Source organism: Mobula birostris, chromosome 8, assembly GCF_030028105.1.
Source record: "Mobula birostris isolate sMobBir1 chromosome 8, sMobBir1.hap1, whole genome shotgun sequence".
Lineage (NCBI taxonomy): Eukaryota > Metazoa > Chordata > Chondrichthyes > Myliobatiformes > Myliobatidae > Mobula > Mobula birostris.
The window spans coordinates 36,621,929-36,639,241 of record NC_092377.1 but is presented as its reverse complement, the minus strand read 5'-3'; the positions used below and the strand labels follow the sequence as shown (position 1 = coordinate 36,639,241).

The window sequence follows — 17,313 nt, the reverse complement described above, 5'->3', positions numbered from 1 at the left end:
TTTCAGCCACCACTCAGTGATGCCTACAACGTCACATCTGCCAATCTCCCAATGTGCTACAAGATCACCTGCTTTATTCCGTATACCACATGCATTCAAATACAACCCCTTCAGTCCCGTATTCATCACTCTTTGCGATCTTGTCTCACTTTTACACTGTAACTCATCTCATTGACTGTAATTTTGCCCCATCATCTGCCTGACCTCCCTCACAGTCTCACTACACACTGGAATACCAACTGCCCCATCCTCAGCCCTATTGTTCTGGCTCCCACCCCCCTGCCAAATTAGTTACTACCCAATAGCTCTACCAAACTTGTCTACAAGCATTTTGCGCCACCTCCCCCCCCCGGTTCAGAAGTGACCCGTCCTTTTTGTACAGGTCGTACTTTCTTCAGCAGCGACCTCAATGATCCAGAAACCTAAACTCTGCCCCCTGCACCAATTCCTCAGCAACACATTCATCTGCCAAATCATCCTATTCACTGGCACGTGGTACAGGCAGCATTCCAGAGCTTACTACCATGAAGATCCTGCTTTTCAGCTTCCTACCTAATTCTCTATACTCTTTCTTCAGGACCTCCTCTCTTTTGCTACTTATGTCACTGATAACAATATATACCTCAACTGATCGTTCACTCTCCCCCCTTCAGAAAGCCATGGACCCAATTCAAGACATCCCTGACCCTGGCATCCGGGAGGCAAACGTCCCATCTGAGTGTCTCCTTCATGTACACATAAATTTCCTGTCTGCTCCTCGACCTATGGAATTGGCTATGACTCTTCTTCCCCCCACCCCACTCCTTCTGAGCCACACAGAGCCAGACTCAAAACCAGAGACATGACCGTTGTGAATTTCTTCCGCTCGGTCGACCCCACCCCAACAGTATCCAAAGTAGTCTACCTGTTGCTGAGGGGAATGGCTACAGGGGTACAGTATTCTGTAGTGGCTGCCTATACCCTTTACCCCTCCTGACTGCCACTCGGTTACCTGTACCCTGCACCTTAGATGTTCTAAGACCATAACCAAGCTCTCCATGTGCAAACTTAGAGAACAATCACAGATCTGACTTACAAGTTTCAACAATATGTAATACAGATTTTGAAATTCTATTAAAATAACTAAGGACTGAATCCTGCTTCATGGGTCTTGCAATTGGAGTTTTGCTGAATTATTATCTGGTTCTATTTCTGCTAAATAAGAATTGAATTAAAGCAAATGGAAATCCTTATAAATGTTGAAGGTTTTGGTCTTTTCCCAATTGTATCTTTTCTGCCTGTTATACGATTAGAAAAATCCTGAAAAGCCATCCAGAAAAAGCGATGAGTCCATTTTAGTTATTCAATCTCTTAGTGACATAGGAAGTGAGTCATTGTTTAGTTTGTCTATTCCTGCCAATGACCCAGTTTTCATGTTGATTTTGGGAAAGACTACCATAAAGCAAGCAGATGTTACGTTTAAATATTTGATTTGATACTAGGCTGCATTTTATCATGATCTCACTCTGTACATTGTCACACACCAAGTAAAGTCCTCAATCACTTTTTCGACAAGAAATGAAATTTCAAAGATAAAAAATGCTTAAGATTAGACCAAGGTATGGGTGAGTAATTCTTGCAAAATTCATCTTTGAAAATAGTTTAGTGAAATACAGTAATGTAATTGAAGAACCAGAATATTATTTTATTTTTAACAATCAATTGCATCTTTTACATCAATTATAGATTCAATTTCAATCAATTTTCTTTTGCAAACATATTGTTAGTCAATTGGTCTGTACCTTGTACTGTTGAAGCTGAGCTTCTGGATCTTGAGTATTTGGTTTTTCTTCACATCCAGTGCTCTTCCGCCTATTAATAGCCTGGGTTTGTTTATAAAGCATTTGGGAATTATCCCGTATCCTGTAGAATAGCTGCATGAAAAAATTATTAAATGCAAGGCAAAGTAAGTTGAAGTATCAAGAACATCTTTAATAATATTGTTAACAGTGCCTATATCATGATACTGTTGTTGGAAGGTTAATACAACAGCAGAATCAAAACTGGCTTACCTTTTTCATGACCCACACAATTTTCTGCCTCATTGCAGGAGACTGACTGTTCATGTTATATGGAAGGAAAAACTTTACTAAATCCATCTCTTGCTGAGATACAGCTTCTGTAGTACGGTTTGTCTCACAAATCAAACCCAGGGCATCAAGACGGACCTGTAGTAAGAATGGGTTGGTTTTTACAACTTTGTTATTTTAAACGTTCCTTCATTTCTTTAGTTAGATTGGTTAAGAGGGGTTGAGTGAGAAGATTTCTGCTGACTTACTATGTGGTAAAATCTGAAGCAATTTCATTGGTAGGAAATATGGAAAAATATTTAAAAATAATATATGTAGGGTGTTCCTAGTATTCAAATCAAAGAAAGATAACACAAAGATTCAGCAGACAATCAGGGAAGTATATCAGATGCTTGCTTGCATTGAAGGATGGTGAAAATAGAAGTTTTGCTTTAATTAACTGAAAGGCTGGCGAGATTGCATTTGGGGACACTATATATACATGTTGATCTACCCAAAGGAAAGGAATACTTCACTTAGTGGGGCTATTCTGAAAGTTCACTGGATTGAATGGGGGAGGGGAAGGCCATGCTATGCAGGCTGTCAGAGCCAACAGCCGGGTTGTTATGCAATTCATATTTTTTTCCCTCTATTATTATGTATTGCATTTCACTGCTGCCACAAAGACAACGAATTTCATGACAGATGCCAGCGATATTAAATCTGATCCTGATGTCAAAAACCTGTTTAAAATTTAGGTGGGTGGTTACTGCAATTCCAATTAGGCAGAGGGAATCTAAACCTTATTCAGCCAAGATCTAACCTAGAGTGAATGTCCCTAGGTTTGGCATTGGCTGCTTGAGCGAATAAGGGAAAGGTGCCATGAGAAGGTTACAAATCTTTAAAATTTTCTTGAGGGGCACGAATGATCAATCGACGAGAGTGCCTAAAACTGATTGTGTTATTATAAGACAATTTTATATTAAAAAAATTGCCGGTTCAAGGAAATCAAGGGTTAAGGCAGGGATCTGGAGTGACTACTTTCTATGTGGTAAAATATAAACTAGTATACTTTAGACAAAAGATGGAAGAAAAAGAGGAATGGTAAAGTCTATAAAAGCTATTATCCCAATATGATCCAATGCTTTTTAAAGACAAGAGAGAAATCTCGCAGTTTGGCAGGAGCAAGGTGGGAGAAATGAAAATAGAATTTTCACAAATATTTCATAAAGAAACCTCTGAGGGAGTTTTCAATGAGTAAAGCAGAAAACATGGCAGCACAGTAACATAGGGCCAACGTAACGCTTTACAGGCCCAGTGCTCAGGATTCAGTTCCCAGTGTTGTCAATGAGGAGTTTGTACATTCTCCCCATGACTGAATGGGTTTCTTCCAGGTGCTCCAATTTCCTCCCACCATCCAATGATTTATGGATTAGTACGGGCTCATAAGTTGTGGGCATATTATACCGCTTCTTTTGTCCATTTTCCTAACCTGTCCAAGTCTTTTGCAGACCCCCTGCTTCCTCAACCTGCCCCTCCTCCTATCGTTGTATCATCCACAAAACTAGCCACAAATCCACCAATTCCATCATCCAGATCACTAGCACAGAACATGAAAAGTAGCAGTCACAATACCAGTCCCTGCAGAACACCACTAGTCACCGGCAGCCAATCAGAAAAGGCTTCCTTTATTCCCACTCTTTGCCTCTTAGCTTTCAGCCAATCTTCTATCCATTCCAGTACCTTTCCTTAATATAATGGTTCTGATCTTGTTAAGCAGCCTCGAGTGTGGCAACTTGTTATCAGCATACTGAAAATCCAAGTAAACAACATCCACTGATTCTCCTTTGCCTATTTTGCCTGTTGCTTCTGCAAAAAGTTCCAACGGATTTGTCAGGCAAGATTTCTTCCAAATGAAACCATGCCAATTTTGGCCTATTTTATTGTGAGCCTTCAAGTACACAAAACCCTTTTCCTTAATCATGAACTAATCTCATCAGCCACCTCTTTCACAACCCTGGGATGTAGTTCATCTGGTCCAGGCGATTAATTCATCTTCAGATCTCTCAGCTTCCCAAGAACCTTTGATAGTGCAGTTAAAGCCAAGGATGGACAAGTAGCTAAAATTGAAAGACTATTCAGAGGAGAGAAGGATTGAGGAAGATTAGAGTAGCAAAACCATGGATTTGAAAATAAGAAAGAGGATTTTAAATCTGTGTCCTTTTGTAACATGAATTATTGCAAGCAATGAGCACAGGACTGAAGAATGAATGGCAAGATGCAAGCTTTAGATGACATCAGGTTTACAGAATTAATATTTCAAATAGGAAATACAGTGCACCATTACAGAGATAGACACTGAAGAGACTGGCAATAAATAGGGAAAAGCATGAAATAAGTGAACCTCTTTCCTCGAAAGGTTCCTGTGGATTTTTGAGGGAAATGTCATCCACGTGGGGTTAATGGAGTAAAGAGTGTGCATGCATAGCATTTTTTGGAGGTCTCACAGGGAACCTTCAGGTTTTATCAATAATGGTGTGCAGCTCCTTCAGCTATGTTTTCCCAAACCATTCCCATTCTCCGCTGAAAGAAATAACTTTTTCCCAGGAACTCAATGAAAGCCCCCAAAACATCCCAGTGCAGTGGAAGTTGACTTAAAAAAAAGGTTCGCTAATTGTCGATACCTGTTCATGCTTGTGAACCAAAGCCTGTTTCATCAGGCTAATGGGTATCAGTTGGTCCCACGTGGACTTCTCAGCGGTGCTCCAGAGTCCCTGAGCTCTAGCCGTCCTTAAGCAAGTCATCAGTGCTCCAAGAGCACCTCTGCAGCTGAATGCACCTAGCAGAAACAAACCAAGGAATCTACTTAGTGGCAGAAAAAGTCATCGATCCACCCAGTCTGAAGCAAATTGCTCTGTAATTACCATTCTGCAGCAGCTTAAAACTTCCTTTTACTCTGTTATTTCTTATTTCCATCTGGAGTCCATGCTTAATACATTTTCAAGGGGTATCAAAATATTCCAATTTATGATTCAACTGCTATCAAAACTATTAGAAAATTTGCAGGAAAAATGTTGAACATTACAAACTAAATGTCTTGTGTAGAATATGCTAACATTTCATTTATTATTAATATATTAAAAGTATACAATTCCCTTTTTGCAAAACATGCACATTGAAGTTATACATATACTGTAAGATTAACAGAGAATGTGAAAAGTTTTCTCACAAAATATGGAAACCAAGCGGGATGAATATCTGGTCAGGCGTGCTAATACTGGAAAGGGTATTTTCACCCTGAAGGTGGCCATGTCCTAATTCTATCATTCTATAAAGCGTAGGAGATAATTTGGCCCACTAAGTCCCTGCTGGCTCTGGCTCTCAGAGCTATTTCGTTAGTTCCAGTCACCCACTTACTTTCTTAAGATCTCTTTTATCTCACATCTCTATTAACTCCCCTCTGATTCTCCCACTACACAACACAACAAGCAACTTCCAGCGACCAATGAACCTACTAATCTGCCCATCTTTATTATACGGGATGAAACTAAAACACAGAGGATACGCATGTAGTCACAGCGGGAACACACAAATAATACTAGAGCTCAGGATCACAAACCCAAGTCACCGGAGTTACAAGGCAACAGCACTACATGCTGTGCCACTTCTGCAATAAACATGACAATTACCACACTTACAATAGTATGAATAATTATTATTTTTACTGTTTGTCACTCTTGTTTTATGTGACCCAGAACAGTGGCTCTCAGGCCATTTTAGTTAGCAGGCCCTTTATCAAATGGATTAGCAATCACAAACATAATAATGGTGATATCAAAGCGTAACACACAGGCATGTGCACCTATTGTCTGTCTGTATGCTGGACTTAAGTAAATCAAAGGACTCAGTTTGCGAATCAGCTTCAATGACAGAAATCAAAACTTCAAAGATGAAGTGGAATAGTAATGCTGTTTATTGATTACAGCTCAGCATTCAACACAATCATACCCTCAGTTCTAACCAAAAAGCTCCAAAATCTGGGCCTCAATACCTCCCTCCGAAAATAGATCCTTGACTTCCTCACTGGGATACCACAGTCTACATAGATTGGAAAAAATACCTCCTCCTTGCTGACAATCTACCCTGGCGCACCACTAGGATACGTGTTTAGCCCACTGTTCTACTACACCCACGAATGTGTGACTATGCACAGCTCAAAGGCCACCCATAAATCTGCTGATGACACAATCATTGTTGGCAGAATTTTAGATGGTGAATAGGAGGCATACAGGAGTGAGCTAGATCAGCTAATGGTGTGGCATTACATCAACAATCTTGCACCCAACAACAATAAGATCAAAGAATTGATTGCAAACTTCAGGACGGGCAAGTCAAGGGGATACACACCAGTCCTCATCGAGGGATCAGAACTGGAAAAAGTGAGCTATTTCAAGTTCCTGGGTGTCAACATCTCTGAAGATCTATGCCAGGGTCAAAATATTGATACAGTTACAAAGGTATGACAGCAGCTATATTTCATTAGGAGTTTGAGGAGATTTGGTATGTCACCAGACACTCGCAAATTTCGACAGATATACCATGGAAAGCATTCTAACTGGCTGCATCACTGTCCCCACTGCACAGAATCGGGAAAAGCTGCAGAACGTTGTAAACTCAGTCGGCTCCATCATGGGCACTAGCCTCCCCAGCATCCAGGACACCTTTAAAAGACAATGCCTCAAAAAGGCAGCATCCATCACCAAGGACATATCGTCTTCTCACTGCTACCATTAGGGTGGAGATACAAGGTGGCCATGGAGATTCAAGGTGGTTGAAGGCACAAATTCAATATTTCTGGAAGAGCTTCTTCCCCTCTGCCATTGGATTTCTGAATGGACAATGAATCCATGAACACTTCCTCATTATTTTACCTTCCCTTGTTGTGCTACTTATTTCATTTATTTTTTATATATACTCCTTATTGTACTTTATCATTTTTATCACTATGTATTGCAACGTACTGCTGTAAGAAAACAACAAGTCTGAACAAGCAGTGGTTGTCTGATCTTGCAGAGCACATCAAAGGCACTAAGAAAAAACTGTGGGCTGAGACCAAAAGACAGGTTTGGGTAGGGTCACTCCAGTCAGCTGGACTCAACTCAGACCAACAGAAAGGGAGACAGACCCTGACTCTATATCCTATCTATGCCGCTCATAATTTTGTAACCTTCCTACAGGTCTCCCCTCAGCTTCTGGTGCACCAGAGAAAACAATCTAAGTTTGTCCAACCTTTCCTTACATCTAATATTCTATAAAATAAATAAATATATAAAATTAATGAACAGTTGCTATTTTGGGCAGAGACGCTTCTTCAGGACTGAGGAGGAAGGGGGAAGATGCCAGAATAAAAAGGTGGGAGGGGAAGAGGGAAGGAAGCTGGCTGGAAAGTGATAGGTGAAGCCAAGTGGGTGGGAAAGGTTAAGGGCTCGAGAAGAAGGAATCTGATAAGAGAGAAGAGCAGACCAGAGGAGAACGGGGAGGAGGAAGGGACCCAGGAGAAAAAGATAGGCAGGTGAGAAGAGGTGAAAGGTCAGAATTGGGAATGGGGTGGGGTGTAGGGAAGGTGTTTTTTTTTACCAGAAGGAGAAATCGATATTCATGCCATCAGGTTGGAGGCTGCCCGGACAGAATATAAGGTGTTGCTCCACTACCCTGAGAGTGGATTCATCTTGCCACAAGAGGAGGCCATGGACTGGCACGTCAGGATGGGAACCGGGAAGTTTCGTTTCTGGCAGATGAAGTGGAGGTGCTCAACAAAGTGGCCCCCCCCCAGTTTATGGTGGGTCTCATTAATGGAAATGAAGCCCCATCAGGAGCACCGGACATAATAGACGACCATAGCAGGTTCACAGCTGAAGTGTTGCCTCACCTGTATGGGGCCCTGAATGGAGGTGAGGGAGGAGGTGAATGGGAAGGTATAACACTTGCGCCGCTTGCAGGGAGGGAGTTTAGCGGTGAGGGACAAATGGACAGGGCAATCGCAGAGGGAGCAATTGGCGGAAGTTGCAGAGGATGATCTGTTGGATGCAGGGGCTCATGGGGTGGTAGGTAAGGGAAAGAGGAACACCATTACTATTAAGGAGGCAGGAAGATGGGGTGAGTGCAGATGTACGGGAAATGGAGGAGATGCGTGTGAGGGCAACATCAATAGTGGTTGGAGGGAAACCCCATTTTTTGAAGAAGGAAAACAACTCTGATGTCCTGGAACGGAAAGCCACGTTCTGGGAACAAATGTGGTGGAGCACAAGGAACTGAGAAAAAGGATTAGCATTTTTACAGGAGTCGGGGTGGGAAGATGTATGGTCAGGGTAACCATGGGAATCAACAGGGTTATAAAAGATATTGATTGACAGTTTGTCTCAGGAAATGGAGACAGGGAGATTGAGAAAGGAGGGAGGTATCAGAGAATCAAGAAAGGGGAGGGAGGTGTTAGAGATACCTAATACAAGATTTTATTAAATGAAATAAAGATAGGAAAATAGCTATAATCACCATGTTTTTGATGTAAGTGCATTCCAGAGGCGGGTCAGTGACATTAATATAGTATCTTCCTATAAAAGTGCCCTGATAATATTGACATGTGTGGGTATCAAAGGGAAAACATTTCAGACTGTCTGAAAAGAAAGTACAAGTTTCTAACTGCAAATATTCAGTGATGTCATCATTTACTTTGTTAAAATTCTTGTATTATTAAAGTGTAATATTGACAAAAGCACCTGTACAATAGAAAGTGCGGCTCTTTTTGGTTCTTTGTTCTTAACACTTCTCCTTCAAGAAGTTACTAATCAAAGCAATCAAATTGGATGTAAATGAAAAGAAAAAGATTCACCCTATTTAGAAACTAAGGAAAATGTTAATTTTGCTAACTCTATAAGTCTAAAAGGCTCATGCTTCAACAAAACCATTTAAAAGTGCTTGACACAGGAAAATCTTTGTGTTGCTTGAATGGAGTACAAAATGCCTAACTTTATACAAAGTCAAAATAATCTCCCCATTATTAATGGAAAAATCCCATCCAAAATTTGAATCTGTTTTCTCTCCCGACATAATTCCAGTAATGTTTCCCCCACATACCAGCCAGAGTACTTTCAGCAAAGTTTTGGAGTATTGTTTGAAATAAACATTCATAAGGTACTGAACTTGAAAAATGAAAATGTAGAAAAAGTTAAAAAATACATTTAAATTACTTATATTACAATTACTGGATTTTGTCCAAAAGAATTTTCTCCCCTTCAACAAAGTATGTTAGTGCAAACATCATTACGATTGTTCCTTCATCCTACTCACCACTCTTGTCAGCCTCGTCAGAAGAGCGAAGCGCTTTGATCATATACGTCAGGCTGTCTGGGTTGCATTTTAATAGCTTGGGAAGATAGTAGTCAATGATGGAAGTTGTCTGACTGGGCTTCTCCTCACACAAGGCCAGAAGAAACGGCAGGACCCAGGTTTTGTGCCACTGTTCAGTCCAACTAGTCGACTGCGGTGAAGACATCAACTGGTTCTTATGGCTGATAAACATTTTTTCTAACAGATCAGTTGCATATGGTGCAAGCGCTTGCTCATGCATTAGTCCTAAAACTTGTTTAGGGATGGAGTCATCTACCATTAGTATATAATCTGTACCTAACTGTTCTACTAAACAGCTCAGTGAAATATATTTCCCTTTGATATGCCACTCTAAATCCAACAAACTCTTTGTCACATTTAAGAAGAATGAATCTGTCATTTCACTCGAACCATCGATGGTCTTCTGGTGAATTTTTAAAATATTTTTAAATATAGCTTTAGTCTGATGTCTCACTGCATCTAAAGGATGTTCCCAATGTGTCCATATGTAGCCCAGTAGTTTCTGAATGGATTCAGAGTTTCCACTCAAGGAATTTGTCAGATACTGAGAGCATGAGTCTGATTGGAGAGCATCTAATGCGGATGTCGTCCAAAAACCAAGAATTCTGGAAATTGACATTGCCATACTGGATTCCTTTAAACTGAAATAAAAAGAGATCAGTGACACAACAGGATAATCTGTACACACGTTAAATGGTGCAGAACACACTCCATTCACGAAATTCAATCAGTTATAAGAAATTGTAAAATCATAGAAATAAGAAGCAGACTAGCAATTTTGCAAATAATACTTTTCTGGCTGGAATATGCAGGTGTACTCCCTCAAGGACTGCAAAGAGGGGGAACAGTAATAAGCCATTTTACAACCATGCATGTCTGATGCACAATGTAAAACAGAAGGAAATTCCAGATAATGCAGAATTCTTTTTGTGACAACACCAATATCTTTTCTAGTATGTCACTTCTTCGTAAATTCCACTTAAACCAAATACTGGTCTGCAATCATGCTGCAGCTTTGGCAAAATTTCTGGACCTCTCATGGCCAATTTTGAACTTTTGTGGTTTCCTTCCCCCATGTCCCCCCCCCCATTGTAGCACCCTAGATGGCATGTACAACAGGACAGTCAATATACCACAGACATACAACAATTTTATATGCATGAATTAATCAGTCTGATTAATCAATCAGAAGCTGTCCCAGAGCCTGTTGGTCCTGGCCTTTATGCTGCGGTACCATTTCCCGGATGGTAGCAGCTGGAATAGTTTGTGATTGGGGTGATTCAGGTCCGCAATCTCCTTTGGGCCCTTTTTATACACCTGTCTTTGTAAATGTCCTGTATAATGGGAAGTTCACATCTACAGATGCGCTGGACTGTCCACACCACTCTCTGCAGAGTCCTGCGATTGAGGGAAGTACAGTTCCCATATCAGGCAGTGATGCAGCCAGTCAGGATGCTCTCAATTGTGCCCCTATAGAAAGTACTTAGGATTTGGGGGCCCATTCCAAACTTCTTCAACCGTCTGAGGTGAAAGAGGCGTTGTTGTGGCTTTTTCACCACACAACTGGCATGTACAGACCATGTGAGATCTTCGGTGATGTGTATGCCAAGGAACTTAAAGCTGTTCACCCTCTCAACCCCAGATCCATTGAAGTCAATAGGGGTTAGCCAGTCTCCGTTCCTCCTGTAGTCCACAACCAGCTCCTTTGTTTTTGCGACATTGAGGGAGAGGTTGTTTTCTTGACACCACTGTGTCAGGATGACGATTTCTTCTCTGTAGGCTGCCTCATTATTATTTGAGATTAGGCCAATCAGTGTAGCGTCGCCAGCAAATTTAATTAGCAGATTGGAGCTGGGGGTGGCGACACAGTCATGGGTACACAAAAAGTAAAGGAGGGGGACTTAGGGGCACCTGTGTTGAGGGTCAGAGGAGCAGAGGTGAGGGAGCCCACTCTTACAACCTGCCGGCGATCTGACAGGAAGTCCAGGATCCAGCTACACAGGGCAGGGTGAAGGCTGAGGTCTCTGAGCCTCTAGTCAAGCCTGGAGGGAATTATGGAGTTGAATGCTGAACTGTAGTCTAAGAACAGCATTCTCACATAAGCATCCCACTTCTCTAGGTGTGTAAGGACACATTAATAAATTTTCCAACAATCTGAGGTGTTTTACAAAGGGAAGACTATAGAAAAGATAATCAGGCCGCATGAGAATTGATCCATGCTCCTGCAATGACAACCGAAAACTTGCAGATAACATTAATTTTACCTCACAACTCTCAGCATGGTTTACACCATTCTCATCTGCAGAAAGCTGTGCCTTCAGACAAATGGGTTCCTTTGCTCTCATGCATCTCAGGCTCTGATGCATCATCAGCTATAAACCCAACTCCATTTTCTTAAGTCTGCTGAAGGTACTAGGACATTTAACAGCTATCAAGTAGGGGTCGTGCATACAGATGCACTAACCTTCAACTTGTGGCCGAACACCAAAGATTCCTTTCTTTGGATTTTTGTTTTCTCCTCAATTAGGTGCCACCTGTAACCTTGATAGAAGATCCTAATGAATGGAAATACTGTAATATTTCAAGTTTCTTACAATTTAGTCTTCTTTCTGGTGGCATTTCACTTTACTCTTACTAAATGGAAAATATCTAAAGCTGATGTACTAACACAGTGCCACATTTACCTAGTTCCTCTAATCAAAAGTTCAGAAGGGTAATTGGGCAAGGTGAGAAAATATAAAATAAATTACAGGTGTGGCAAAGTAACCAACCTCAAATCATATAAAGTGAATCATCAATCAGAACGTAAATCACCATAACTATCGCTGAGCTTCTGATTTTTTGGTTCAAACTCTAGACAATTCACGCAATTCAGACATTTTTCTAGTTCCTTCATAAAATGGTCTTCTAATTCCATGTTGCAACCAATTATGCTACAAAGTGAAAACAGTGGAAAGCCCGTTGTCACAAAATTGCAACTGCTTCCTAATAACTGAAGCTTCTGATTGAAAGATCCACTGTAAAAGGATTTAATAGACCAGTATACTACTTAAAATGTTCTTAGATTATTTTAACTTCAGCCAGTTATCTGCCTCTGCTAATGCTATTATGGATATGAAAGGGCACTTCTATAATGCTATGAAAATCAATTTTCTTTGTTCTGAATATCCAACAACACATGCTTGTTTAGAACTTATCCTGAGTGTGCTGCTTACCGGGAGTTAAGTGACAGGAGAGCAGATAATATATCTAACAGGAGCTGGTCACTGCCGTCTCTCATTCTTCCACTTCCCCAGTCTAACATGGTCAGTGTTCCCTGGATGAGGAAAAGAACTGCATCGTCAGGCGGTGCAGCTCGGTAAAGTGCCCCACAACTCTGTATTAACCAATTTGGGGCATTGTCAACTCTTTTCGTGGAGTTAAAAAGCAGATCGTGAACCTGTACAAGTAAAAAAAAATGAAACAATTAGAAGTATAAAAATATTAAAAAAATAAATAATATTCCAAGCCTTATGTATATCATTTGCTTAAATTTTCTTCCTCAACTGCACCAGGTCAGAAATGTAAGCTGATGTGCATAGTGATGTGCATAGGTCAGCTACAAGAGAAAATCTGCAGATGCCGAAATCCAAGCAACAGACACAAAATGCTGGAAGAAATCAGCATGCCAGGCAGCATCTATAGAAAACAGTACAGTCCACGTTTTGGCCCGAAACCTCGACTGTACTTTTTTCCTATAGATGCTGCCTGGCCTGCAACTCAGCAGCATTTTGTGTGTGTTGCATAGGTCGTCTGTAACTTTGGTATTCAGTGGAACCGACAGACCATATGCTTAACCAAGATGATTGAGAAGAAATCTGAAAAAAAATTGGCAAACTAGAATAATGGGAGTAAAATCAAAAAGGCTCTAAAGCAATGAATAAAAAGAGGAAATTAAGAGAGGCACATAGCAAAAGTGTACAAGAAAAAAAATCTTATAAATTTCCAATACAATTTGCCAAGTGAATGAGCAACAGATACCAGAAGGTGAGAAGGGGGCTAAAGTTCCCACAACAGTGATGATTAGATCTTTGTAGAGAAGACTTCATCCCACGCATACAACAAAAAGCACCATCGGTTCACCACTGACCATAAGCACAGCAAGACTTTGTTTAAAGTGGTTCCTGCCCAAATTAGCCTTTCCACAACCAAGAGCAGATGAAATAATGCAATCTTAAAAGGCTAACTCTGAATAAAGAGTGATATATAATACCAAAAAATAAATCCTTGTGCAATATGAATCGCATAAGTTGAAATTCATATTGTGGTTTTGGGTCCATGCTAGTCAAGTAATGATTACTGATAGTGCTCTTCCACTAAAAAGAATCGTTTTAATGTACAGGATTTCCATTTCTCCGCCTTCCTAAAAAAAGGGGAAATGCATCCAGATTGTTTTAACAACACTTTCCCTTGTAGTGGCAACAAGTGGGCAACTTGACTCACGTGCGCCATTAAAATGGTTCAAAGGTTTATTAAGTATCAAAGCATACAACTCTGAAATTCTTCAGTTCTCCGGGTAGCCATGAAACCAAGAAAGAAAGGCAGTCAACCCCTAAATTCCACCTCCCCGGAAAAAGAGTGAACAAAAATGGAACAGGCATGTCAATCCCCAACTACGTCCTCCCACATAAAAAGTGAGCAAAACGGACCAGGCACATCGACCCCCAAATCTCTCTTCCTGGACAGAAAAACAAACAAAATGGATCAGGCACGTCGGCCCCCAAAACTCCCACCCCGCACAAAAGAAAACCGAGAAGACTGGGTGAGAAAACACAGAATATAAAAACTGTAAGACTGAAAAAAAAAAGTCTATAGTTCAAAGTTCAAAGCGCCAAAAAAACCTGGACAACACTCTGCAGTGGCAGGCTCTCCGCTCTCTGGTACAGAGCACCTGATTGAAAGGTAAGCTGCAGGCGCTCACATTCTGCACTCGCTTCGATGCTTCAATCTCCCTCGTTGCTTTAATCGGCAAACAATGGGAGTGGTAATCAGTTCAATGGACCTAAACATAGACTTGTGCCCCTTCCTGCAGCCTTCTTGCCAAGGTTCATTCATGCTGCCTCTACTTCCCTGAATCCTCTCAGAGACAGACAATCTTCAAACTTCTGCACTCGCCTTGATATTTTAATCACCCTCACCACTGTAATCGGTGAAAATGGAAGCTTTATCAGCGAAATGGGGACAAATACTGGCTCGCGTGCATCCCGCAGCTTTCTTACCACAAGGTTCATTCACGCTACCTCTGCCTCCTGGAATCCTCTCAGAGATTACAGAGCACTGAAGCACCCAAACAATCACCAAACAGCAAAACACAGGCTCCAACAGTTCCAGAATCACATTCAAGGTGATAAACAAACGCAAAAGACATAAAAGAAGTGAAAAAAATGGTTTCATGATCTATCCAGAAGATGTCAACCAAAGAAGCACAGTACGCAGGCGCCATCTTGACCTTTCGGCAAAATGAGCTGAAAAGCTGTACAACAAACCTCAGTTAGATCATCGTACGAGACATACAAAAGGTACACAACTGCAGAGGTCATTAATGATTTTGGACATTATATTCATACATAAAATTTCTCTGAAGGACCCAACTATAATTTCAGGAAAACATACAACTGAATGCAACTTGATACAAATTATTGCACATTTTTTGAAAAAATTACTTTCTCTTTTCCCCCCAAAAATCACACATTTTTTGATGCAAATCCCTCTTTGAATAGGTATCAAAGCCATTAAAATAAAGAATTATAAACTATATGTTACCAATCATTCTTTAATCCAACTTGGGTGATCTTTCATTGATTCTGTTATCGTTATTATTCTAGATTTATTGAGTATGCCCACAAGAAAATTAATCTCAGGGTTGTATATGGTGAAATATACTGTATGTACTTTGATAATAAATTAACTTTGAACTTTAATACTTGATTAGAATCAGGTTTATTATCACTGGCATGTGACGTGAAATTTGTTAACTTAGCAAGTTTCAATGTTTTTTATGAATCTACTCAAGTATTTTCTTTTAATGTGCTTATATCCCTCTCCACAGATGCTGCACAACTTACTGGATATTCCCAGTATATTTTTCTTTGTTTTTATTTCAGATATCCAGCACTCGCAGTATCTTGCTTTTGCGTATTGTCATTCTCGTAAGAACTTAAGTGCTTTTAGCTGTTCGCCTCAGGCAACATAAAAATAAAGTTAAACAATTAATTGAAATGAACATTATTTCCGAAGACAGTCCCACTCACCAACTTTGGCAACAACTCATCACATTCCACAATAGTCTTGATAAACAGAAGCGTGGCCATCCCTGCTGTACTATGAACGGTCTGTAAGAAATTTCCTGAATTGCAGAAGAAATAAAAGATGTCCAGCTGTTTCTCAAACCAATTCCAGTAAAATCAAATGTCTTATTTTAAGTTCTTATAGAAAAACAAGAAGGATTAGGACTAAAAACATGCAACTTCCTAGTATGGCAAAAAAAGGTAATTTTCTGCTCTTTAATTTTGAGGAAACATGTTGACCTGGGCTATGGAACTACAGCAGTTTCTGATAAACTTACCATCTAAGATTATTTCAATAAAGCACGTGAGCAATCCACACATAGCTTCCGAGAGAGCTGGTTCAGGATTTTTACAGAAAATATCATGTATTTTGCCTTGAACTTTCTGAACAAGCACCATTGAAGTTTTTAAGGCCAGTAGCAAATCGTACATCAGCTTGTTCTGCAGAATATGTTGCCCACCAAGGTTCCTAAAGCAGAGTTACAAATCAGATAATTTAATAAAAATGCATTTTTTACAGAAAAAGTGATGAACTTTTTGACAAACAACATAATTTAATTTAATAGGAAGTCTGCAACAGCAGTTTCGTGACTTTATAAATTAAAGTCTAAATTTACATCTCCTCCCAATGTTTTATCCAGAAATCTCCATGTTAAGAGTAAACATAAACTTAATTTACACATTTTAATTAAATGCAAAATTTGAAAAAAATTATCACTTAGAACTTGATCTTAAATACATTTACAATGCAAGGAGTATTTTGATTTTACATAAAAACATATGAAGCAATCTCAACAATAAACGTGGAATATTTGCATTTCACAAAAACAACAAAATAATTTCACTGTGCAATGAATTAACATCACCTCCTGTTAATTGGGTCAGCACCCAACTTGCAAAAATGGATGGACTCAGTGGCTCAGCTGCAACATAAAAATATTCAAGCTTGCAAACCCTTAACTTATTTTTGGATGTGAATGCACAAGTCTTGATCAGGATGCCACAAAATTAGGAGACATTGTTGATAGCAAAGAAGGTTATCATCAATTACGGGGCATCTGGATCAGTTAGGGAAGAGAGTTGAAAAGCGCAAATGGATTTCTATACAAAGAAATTTAAGGCAATGTATTTTGGAACGTCAAACTAACATAAGACTTAAACTATGAATGGTTGGGCACTGACGAGTTTGACGTGAACAGAGGGACATCGGAGTACAAGGGCATAGTTCGTTAAAAGCAGCATCGTAGTTAGACAGGGTGGTGATAAAGGTGTTTTGCAGGTTGGTCTTCAACAGTTAAGGCATTGTGTTACAGTTTCATAAGTCTTTGCTAAGGCCACACATAGAGCACTACTTACAGTTTTAGTCAACTCTACAGGAAAGATGCAGGTAAACTGGAAAGTGTGCAGAAAAACTTTACAAGGATGTTGACAGGACCGGAAGACCTGAGTTACAGCGGGAGTTTAGGCTTTCATTCCTTGAAACATAGGAGAATGAAGGGTGATATTACAGAAATGTGTAAAATTATGAGACA

At 40.1% G+C, this 17,313-nt stretch overlaps 1 protein-coding gene across 7 annotated transcripts in view; it reads right to left on the bottom strand.

Annotated features, from left to right (window-relative positions):
* Positions 1–17,313, bottom strand: part of LOC140201238 (tRNA (32-2'-O)-methyltransferase regulator THADA-like) — a 424,035-nt gene that overhangs the window by 392,228 nt on the left and 14,494 nt on the right. For 6 of the 7 annotated variants that reach the window (XM_072265008.1, XM_072265009.1, XM_072265010.1 and 3 more), the window contains exons 7-13: positions 16,060–16,250; positions 15,746–15,840; positions 12,671–12,894; positions 9,396–10,096; positions 4,733–4,887; positions 2,052–2,207; positions 1,782–1,913 (exon numbers count right to left, since the gene is read on the bottom strand). In XM_072265008.1, the coding sequence (XP_072121109.1) occupies positions 1,782–1,913; positions 2,052–2,207; positions 4,733–4,887; positions 9,396–10,096; positions 12,671–12,894; positions 15,746–15,840; positions 16,060–16,250 (1,654 nt within the window). Of the gene's footprint in view, positions 1–1,781; positions 1,914–2,051; positions 2,208–4,732; positions 4,888–9,395; positions 10,097–12,670; positions 12,895–15,745; positions 15,841–16,059; positions 16,251–17,137; positions 17,184–17,313 lie in introns of those variants that run through there. The other variant, XM_072265011.1, reaches the window with a different exon arrangement.